The 10355-nt window shown below is 47.7% G+C and overlaps 1 gene segment (V, D, J or C); it reads right to left on the bottom strand.

Annotated features, from left to right (window-relative positions):
- Positions 1-335: 335 nt before the first annotated feature.
- LOC123489649 lies at positions 336-1361 on the bottom strand. The segment is given in 3 exon segments: positions 336-442; positions 775-1125; positions 1289-1361. Coding segments are annotated over 3 exon segments (492 nt in total).
- Positions 1362-10355: the final 8994 nt, after the last annotated feature.

A 10355-nucleotide genomic window follows, 5' to 3' on the forward strand; every position in this document is an offset into this window, starting at 1 on the left:
GGAGACTAGATAAAACACCAGAAATGTACGTTTTACTGTCAGTATCTTTACATTTTATTCATGTTGGTCCTCCTCCATAATATATGCTCTCTCTTGGTCCTCTAGATGACAGACTTCAACCAAATTGTTCCAGAATCCTCATTTTGACAGGATCTACAATACAGTATAAGAGAACAGCTATTCTTTTTTAATCCTCATGAAATGTGGAAATAACACCAATACCTGTTTGACAGACAGTGAGGTTCACCACATAAGTATTTAAAAAATACATTTCAGAAAGCTGATTCTGTGTGAAAATTATAATTATTGGGTGCAAATGATTTCTTAACAGGTGGTCAACAGAAGACGCAGAGAGCAGACCCCAGCACAGAGAACATGGGGGCTATGATCAAGGTGATAAACCATGACAACTTCATCCCAACAACAGTAGTAGAGAGCTGATCTGAAATGACAGAACATTCATAACACTTAAACTGTCATTTACAGCCTCCTTGGTGTGTGAATATAAAGATTTCATCAGATTTGATCATATTTATCACAACCAAAAAACAATCTTGAACATACTGTATTGAAAACAACCAAGTGCATATAACAGCTTGTGACAAATACATCAATCTTACATTTGTTTCTTCCAACTGTGTTTTGGTATAGATTTATAATTTAAATACATATCCTGAATTGACTGAGGTTAAACTTTATTGACCAGGTGGACATTTTTAGAACGCTCCCAATGTAAAACCACAGGTATGCAGTCATAATGCAGAGTTTACTCACCACCACTGATAAGGGACAGCTTCGTCCCACTTCCGATCTCAAATATGTTAGCCCTCTGCTCAGCACAGTAGTACAGACCCACGTCGCTCTCTGAGACGTTCAGTATGCTCAGATTGCTTCTGAACAGGGCTGTGTCATACACTGACTCGAAACAGACATCAAACTTTTTGTTGTGGCTCAAAGGTATATTCGTCTTCATAGTGATGGCCACTGAAAGAGTGGCATCAGGACGAAGAACAAACCACATGATCTCGTACTCCAGGGTGATGTCACAGCCAAGGGTGACCGTGTCCCCTGGTTTCACTAGAATCTCATTTTGACCCGCTCCAAAAGCCTCCCAGAGCATGGCACCTTTCATAAAAACATAGACCATATTATTGACTAAGGCTAGGCTATTTAAATAAAATGTTCATAACACATTTACATTTTTTAAACCAAATTAACAGAGAGTGCTTAAACCTAATCAAATATAAACAATGTATCTCCCAAGTGGATAAAATACATTTCAACTCACAGCATAGAATTGTTAGAGCTGTTCTTTTGTTCATTGTTTCCTGTCAGTTACTGAAAGAAGGATATGAATGCATTGACAAGTTCTTTTTTTTCTTCTGTGGGTAGCAAGTCCACCTACCACAGGTACAGGAAATAAAGAGGGCCACCGAGAGCCAGTCAAGCAAAGGTTTAAACTGTATCAGAACGTTTTTTTAAAAACTGCTCTCAAGTTTGCAAGATTCCTCCATTAAATGTTACTTTTTTGCAAGTACACTGTGATAGTTAAAGTTTAACTATCATTTAAATTGGAGTCAAAACGTTTAGGAACAGTAAATCTAAGCCCTGTTCTGAGAAATACATTCTAAATGTGTTTTTCTGATTGGCTGACATGTCTAGGGGTAAACATTTTAGGAAATGGTTATTGTGCTCCACCACACCCCCAACACACTTTCATTTCATGTTTAAGTCTGAGTAGAAGCTTTTCTGTAAGTGAGAACTGGGAGGCTGTTCCTGTTACAACGCATGATGAGGACCATGATGATTCTCATGATCAAAAGTGAGTATTGTCTATGAAAATCAAATAATGAATATATGAGACAAATAGTTTGACAATTTAGAATAAAAGCACTTTATATATTTAGTTCCACCATTTGGAAAAATCTGTAACACTTTACATTACAATGCCCTTATCACTGTGTAATTATACCTGTACGTGCAGATTAACAAGTATTGTAATTTCTCATTGTTACACTGTATTTACACTAATTTACAGCAGTAACCTACCCTACAGTGTAATGAGTAATTGCAATACTTAAATTGTACTTACAGGACTAATTACATAGTAATAAGAGCACTGTAAAGTGTTATAAAAAAAATCGTACCGTAAGTATTTGTTAACAAAGACCTACATACAGTATAGAGAGGAAGCTAGCCCAACATGGGGTACCACGATGGTAAAAACTGCTCTCTCTCTCTCTCTCTCTCTCTCTCTCTCTCTCTCTCTCTCTCTCTCTCTCTCTCTCTCTCTCTCTCTCTATATATATATATATATACAGTGGGGAGAACAAGTATTTGATACACTGACGATTTTGCAGGGTTTTTTTAATTACTTAAAAAATCATACAATGTGATTTTCTGGATTTTTGTTTTAGATTCCGTCTCTCACAGTTGAAGTGTACCTATGATAAAAATTACAGACCTCTACATGCTTTGTAAGTAGGAAAACCTGCAAAATCGGCAGTGTATCAAATACTTGTTCTCCCCACTGTATATATATATACACTACCAGTAATTTGTAATTTTTATCATAGGTACACTTCAACTGTGAGAGACAGAATCTAAAACTAAAATCCAGAAAATCACATTGTATGATTTTTAAGTAATTAATTTGCATTTTATTGCATGACATAAGTATTTGATACATCAGAAAAGCAGAACTTAATATTTGGTACAGAAACCTTTGTTTGCAATTACAGAGATCATAAGTTTCCTGTAGGTCTTGACCAGGTTTGCACACACTGCAGAAGGGATTTTGGCCCACTCCTCCATACAGACCTTCTCCAGATCCTTCAGGTTTCGGGGCTGTCACTGGGCAATACGGACTTTCAGCTCCCTCCAAAGATTTTCTATTGGGTTCAGGTCTGGAGACTGGCTAGGCCACTCCAGGACCTTGAGATGCTTCTTACGGAGCCACTCCTTAGTTGCCCTGGCTGTGTGTTTCGGGTCTTTGTCATGCTGGAAGACCCAGCCACGACCCATCTTCAATGCTCTTACTGAGGGAAGGAGGTTGTTGGCCAAGATCATGCGATACATGGCCCCATCCATCCTCCCCTCAATACGGTGCAGTCGTCCTGTCCCCTTTGCAGAAAAGCATCTCCAAAGAATGATGTTTCCACCTCCATGCTTCACGGTTGGGATGGTGTTCTTGGGGTTGTACTCATCCTTCTTCTTCCTCCAAACACGGCGAGTGGAGTTTAGACCAAAAAGCTCTATTTTTGTCTCAACAGACCACATTACCTTCTCCCATTCATCCTCTGGATCATCCAGATGGTCATTGGCAAACTTCAGACGGGCCTGGACATGTGCTGGCTTGAGCAGGGGGACCTTGCGTGCGCTGCAGGATTTTAATCCATGACGGCGTAGTGTGTTACTAATGGTTTTCTTTGAGACTGTGGTCCCAGCTCTCTTCAGGTCATTGACCAGGCCCTGCCGTGTAGTTCTGGGCTGATCCCTCACCTTCCTTATGATCATTGATGCCCCACGAGGTGAGATCTTGCATGGAGCCCCAGACCGAGGGTGATTGACCGTCATCTTGAACTTCTTCCATTTTCTAATAATTGCGCCAACAGTTGTTGCCTTCTCACCACGCTGCTTGCCTATTGTCCTGTAGCCCATCCCAGCCTTGTGCAGGTCTACAATTTTATCCCTGATGTCCTTACACAGCTCTTTGGTCTTACACATTGTGGAGAGGTTGGAGTCTGTTTGATTGAGTGTGTGGACAGGTGTCTTTTATACAGGTAACGAGTTCAAACAGGTGCAGTTAATACAGGTAATGAGTGGAGAACAGGAGGGCTTCTTAAAGAAAAACTAACAGGTCTGTGAGAGCCGGAATTCTTACTTGTTGGTAGGTGATCAAATACTTATGTCATGCAATAAAATGCAAATGAATTACTTAAAAATCATACAATGTGATTTTCTGGATTTTTGTTTTAGATTCCGTCTCTCACAGTTGAAGTGTACCTATGATACAAATTACAGACCTCTACATGCTTTCTAAGTAGGAAAACCTGCAAAATCGGCAGTGTATCAAATACTTGTTCTCCCCACTGTATATGGATGGATATTTTCATCACTCAAATCCAAATAGCTGGAGTATAGAGCCACATGATTTTTCTGTCAGTGTTTGGTCAATTATGTAATAACATTCCCTATAAAGCGGACACACGCCCATGCTAAAACATGCTCTTCCTTTTCCAGGCGCTTTACTCTGGGTGCTGGTTACAGCTGGTGCCACTGTCAAACAGGTGACACTTGGGGGCACCATCAATCTAGAATGTGATATCAAGGTGAAATACGACATCATATGGTTTGTTCTGCATCCCAATACCACACTGTCGCTGGCCGCCTTTACCTTTGTAAAACAGGATAAGAGTCTAAGATCCACCGCCCATTTTGGTGGCCGCTTTGTGCCTGTATATAACAAAGCTGTGCCAACTGTTGACCTGACCATATGGAACCTAACAGACAGTGACCTGGGCCTGTATTACTGTGGAATGTGGATAGATGATGTCTTTGAGATTGGGAATGGGACTCAGCTCACCTTTACAGGTGAGTAGTTTCCACATCACCATCTGGTTCTTTACCATGTAAAAAGTATGAAACGTTAGAATAGTGTTTGTTTTTGTAACGATCCCGGCAGTCTGAGTCGGGTCCTGTCTGTGGACTAGTTTTTCTGCTCGTGATCTCCAGTTTCCCGAGGGTTCTGGAACGCTCCCTGCCTGGTTGCCGGGCAACGTTGCTAGGCGGGAGCTCTCTTGATTTCCGCACCTGCATCCCATCAGCAATCTGCACACCTGGTCCTGATCATCACCCTTCTTAGGCTCTGGCCTAACATCCATTCCCTGCCGGATCGTTAGCCATGAACAGTAGGTTTACCAGAGTATCAGTCGTAGAGCTTCTAGCGTTAGTTTTGTTGTTTTGCACCTTGTTGGTTTGTTGTTTACTTACCTCCGTTTTGTTCCATCTGCAGTCACTCGTCCGGAACCTTCATCCAACCTCTGCCTGGTGGTGGCGGCTGCCGAAGCCATGATGGGATCAACCACTGCACCCCCAACAACTAATCAACGCCGCCCGCTCTGTTCCCTGGATTATTCAGCATCACTCTTGAATTTGTAAATAAACACTCACCTTCGTTTCAACTTACCTTGTCCTGGTCTGCTTCTGGGTTCTGGCTTTGTAACTCGTGACAGAACGATCCGGCCAGTAATGAACCCAGCGGACCTGGACTCTGTTCGCCATGCCATTACCCATCAGGAGAAGATGTTGGGCCATCATAGCACGGTACTACAGGAGATCGCGTTGTCAGTTCGGAACCTTTCTACCGGGTCTGACGGAGGTCCAGAACCAACGCAAGTTTCCGGTGGAGGATCCACTACCGGTTTCACCCATCTCGCCTGCCGCTTCTGGAGCTGTGTCCTTCCGTGAGCCCAAGGTTCCGACGCCGGATAAATATGAGGGGGAGCTGGGAAGATGCCGTTCCTTCCTTATGCAGTGTGGATTAGTGTTCGATCTACAGCCCTACTCTTATGCCACAGACAAGGCTAGGATAGCCTTTGTGATTGAGTTGCTGCGTGGTCGAGCGCTGGAGTGGGCTTCAGCCGTTTGGGAACGACAGGATCCCTGCATGGCTTCACACCAGGGGTTCACGGCCGAGATGAGGAAGCTCTTCGACCATTCCGTCCGAGGGAGGGACGCAGCTAGGCGCCTGTTTTCGCTTCGCCAAGGAACTCCGCAGCGTGGCCGACTTCGTGATCGAGTTCAAGACGTTGGCTGTGGAGAGTGGGTGGAATGAGGAGTCTCTGCAAGCGGCCTTTTACCAGGGTCTGTCGGAGCAGCTCAAGGATGAGTTGATCTCCTATCCGGAGCCTAGTGACCTGGACAGCTTGGTAGCCTTGTCTATTCGGGTGGATAATCGAGTCCGAGAGCGAAGGAGGGAGAAGCAATGGGTTCCGTCCAACCGATCAGCTTCTCAGGTTCCAGTCGGGTCGGGATTGGATCAGAAGACGTCGATCATCGTCCACCACACAGGATTAGTGGAGAGGTCCTGTCTCCCGATTCTGAACCCATGCAAGTGGGGCGGCACGGGTTAACCAAGGAGGAGCGCCAACACAGACGTAGGACTAACTGTTGCCTCTACTGTGGTGGTTCGGGACATTACCTCGCCACTGGTTCCCGGCGGTCGTCAAACTGCGCGGCTCGCTAAAGTTGGGAGGACTTTTAGCGAGCCAGTTTCGACCTCTCAATACCTCTGTCAGACCCCGTTTCCCGGCTACCCTTATGAACAGGAATCAGAGCTTAGCGATTAACGCTTATCGATTCAGGTGCCGATGGAAGCTTTCTTGATGCCGAGTTGGTGGAACAGCTGGGGCTTTCCAAGGAGCAATTGCCGGAAGCCATTGAAGCTACCACTCTGGACGGCAGTAGTCTGGCACGTATCACGATGAGGACTGAACCGTTAAGATGCTGTTGTCGGGGAATCATTCTGAGATGATTTCATTCTTCATTCTGCCGTCTTCCCATGTTCCTCTGGTCCTTGGATACCCCTGGCTGAAGGAACACAATCCCACGTTCGATTGGGTGACGGGCAAGGTAACGAGTTGGAGCCTTGATTGTCATGCTAACTGTCTCAAGACTGCCTGTCCCCATTCGGTTCCCAGTCAGGTGATTGAGGCTAAACCCCCAGATTTGTCCCTGGTTCCCGAGACATATCACGATTTGGGGGAAGTTTTCAGTAAGCAGAAGGCTCTGTCACTCCCTCCCCACCGACCATATGATTGTGCCATCAACCTGTTTCCCTGGAGCTGTCTACCCCAAGGGAAGGTTATACAGTATCTCCCGACCTGAACGTGAGGCTTTGGAGACCTACATCAAGGAGTCCCTAGCTGCTGGTCTCATTCGTCCCTCGTCATCACCCCTGGGGGGAGGATTCTTCTTTGTGGGTAAGAAGGATGGCTCTCTTCGACCGTGTATTGATTATCGGGGGTTGAATGACATCACGGTCAAGAACAAGTATCCCCTGCCCTTGATGAGTTCTGCCTTCGACTCCTTACAGGGTGCTACGGTGTTCACCAAGCTAGACCTACGCAATGCGTATCACATGGTCCGGATCAGAGAGGGGGACGAGTGGTTGACGGGTTTCAATACACCGATGGGTCACCGAGTATCAGGTGATGCCGTTTGGACTGACCAATGCTCCAGCGGTATTCCAGAGCATGGTGAACGACGTCCTGAGAGATATGATCGGTCTCTTTGTGTTTGTTTACCTGGATGACATTCTGATCTTTCTCGAAGGAACCTTCCGACCACGTCCAGCATGTCCGGCAGGTTCTGCAGCGATTGTTGGAGAATCGCCTGTTCGTGAAGGCCGAGAAGTGCGAGTTTCACGCCCACACGACATCCTTTCTCGGGTACATCATCTCCAGGGGAGAGATTAGGATGGACCAGGAGAAGGTTAGAGCGGTTCTGGAATGGGCCCAGCCCGGTACGAGATTGCAGCTCCAGAGATTTTTGGGGTTTGCGAATTTCTACCGCAGATTCATCCGGGATTACAGCCGTGTGGCCGCCTCCGTTAACTGCCTTGACTTCCAGTATCAGGACCTTCAAGTGGAATCCGGAGGCGGATCGAGCGTTTCTGGATTTGAAGAGGCGATTCACCAACGCACCGATTCTCTCTCAACCGGACACGGCCCGTCAGTTCGTCGTTGAAGTGGACGCGTCTGATGTGGGAGTTGGCGCCATCCTGTCGCAGCGATGCTCCACGGACAGTAAACTCCATCCCTGCGCCTACTACTCTCGTCGCCTTTCGCCTGCGGAGAGGAATTACGATGTGGGTAACCGGGAGCTTCTCGCGGTGAAACTTGCCTTGGAGGAGTGGCGCCACTGGTTGGAGGGGGCGGAGCAACCGTTTATTGTCTGGACTGACCACAAGAATCTTGCTTACGTGCAATCGGCTAGACGCCTCAACTCCCGTCAGGCCAGGTGGGCGTTGTTTTTCGGACGATTCAAGTTTTCCCTGACGTTCGACCTGGATCTAAGAACGGCAAGGCGGACGCCTTGTCCCGGATGTTCTCCAAGACGGAGGAGAGTGGGTCCAAGACCGAGACAATTTCCCCGGAACTGCGTCGTGGGAGCAGTTATGTGGAAGATTGAGGAGGAGGTGATGGCGGCCCTTCGGACGCAGCCCGGTCCCGTAACGGTCCACCCGGTCGGTTGTTTGTGCCTGAGTCGGTTCGTCCTGCTGTCCTCAAATGGTCCCACGCCAGCAAGATGGCTTGTCACCCTGGCGTGGCTCGGACGATGGCGTTTCTTCGAGACGTTTTTGGTGGCCTGCCATGGCCGAGGATACTCGGGGTTTTGTTGCTGCCTGTCCAGTGTGTGCGCAGAATAAGAGTACCAATCGGCCCAGCTCTGGACTACTTCACCCCCTTCCTATTCCCCGGCGACCATGGTCGCATCTGGCCCTGGACTTCGTCACTGGGTTGCCCGCTTCTGAGGGGAACACGGTCGTTCTGACTATCGTGGACAGATTCAGCAAGTTCGCCCACTTTGTGCCAATTGCCAAGCTTCCTCTGCCTCGGAGACGTCCGAGATCCTGGTTAGGGGAGGTTTTCAGGGTCCACGGTTTGCCCAGTGATATCGTTTTCCGACCGTGGCCCTCAGTTTACCTCTGCTGTCTGGAAGTCCTTCTGTTTGGCCATTGGAGCTACAGTCAGTCTCACATCTGGTTTTCACCCCCCAATCCAATGGTCAGGCGGAGAGAGCCAACCAGAAGATGGAATCCACGCTACGCTGCCTGGTCTCTTCCAACCCCACCTCCTGGGTCTCTCTCAGTTGCCTTGGGTTGAGTATGCCCACAATACTCTCCCTACATCTGCCACTGGGATGTCTCCCTTCCAGTGCCTGTATGGCTACCAACCTCCCTTGTTCCCTTCTCAGGAGAAGGAGCTCTCAGTGCCCTCTGTTCAGGCCCATATTCATGCGTTGCCACCGGACCTGGCATCGGGCCAGAAAGGCACTCCTTAGAGTTTCGGACCCGGTATCAGCTCCAGGCGAATCGTCGCGGATCCCCGCTCCCACCTATACCATCGGAGATAGGGTCTGGTTGGCCACACGGGATCTTCCTTTACGGACTGAGTCTAGGAAGTTGTTACCGAAGTTCATTGGTCCGTTTGTGGTGGAGAAGGTGATCAATCCAGTGGCAGTTCGACTCAAACTACCGAGGACGCTCAGAGTCCATCCCACCTTTCATGTCTCCTGCCTCAAGCCTGTTTTCCTCAGTCCTCTGTTGCCTCCTCCGCCTCCTCCTCCTCCTCCTCGGATGATCGGAGGTGGTCCTGCCTACACGGTGCGACGCATCATGGATTCCAGACGGCGGGGCCGGGGTTTCCAGTATCTCGTGGACTGGGAGGGGTATGGTCCTGAAGAGAGGAGTTGGATTCCGCGGCGACAGATCCTAGATGCTGACCTCATTCGTGACTTCTACCGCCTCCATCCTGGCGCTCCGGGAGTCCGCCCGGTGGCGTTGTCGGAGGGGGGTACTGTAACGATCCCGGCAGTCTGAGTCGGGTCCTGTCTGTGGACTAGTTTTTCTGCTCGTGATCTCCAGTTTCCCGAGGGTTCTGGAACGCTCCCTGCCTGGTTGCCGGGCAACGTTGCTAGGCGGGAGCTCTCTTGATTTCCGCACCTGCATCCCATCAGCAATCTGCACACCTGGTCCTGATCATCACCCTTCTTAGGCTCTGGCCTAACATCCATTCCCTGCCGGATCGTTAGCCATGAACAGTAGGTTTACCAGAGTATCAGTCGTAGAGCTTCTAGCGTTAGTTTTGTTGTTTTGCACCTTGTTGGTTTGTTGTTTACTTACCTCCGTTTTGTTCCATCTGCAGTCACTCGTCCGGAACCTTCATCCAACCTCTGCCTGGTGGTCGGCGGCTGCCGAGCCATGATGGGATCAACCACTGCACCCCCAACAACTAATCAACGCCGCCCGCTCTGTTCCCTGGATTATTCAGCATCACTCTTGAATTTGTAAATAAACACTCACCTTCGTTTCAACTTACCTTGTCCTGGTCTGCTTCTGGGTTCTGGCTTTGTAACTCGTGACAGTTTTAGTGTGATCAGATAAGAGTTCCCATGATTATTTACATTTACATTTACATTTACGTCATTTAGCGACTTACAAATTGGTGCATTCACCCTATAGCCAGTGGGTTAACCACTATACAAATATTGTTTTATTTTATTTTATTTTTATTTTTATTTTATTATTTTTTTTTAAGGGGGGGCGGGGGGTAGAAGGATTACTTTATCAA

Source organism: Coregonus clupeaformis, unplaced genomic scaffold (genome assembly GCF_020615455.1).
Source record: "Coregonus clupeaformis isolate EN_2021a unplaced genomic scaffold, ASM2061545v1 scaf3114, whole genome shotgun sequence".
Classification (NCBI taxonomy): Eukaryota; Metazoa; Chordata; class Actinopteri; order Salmoniformes; family Salmonidae; genus Coregonus; species Coregonus clupeaformis.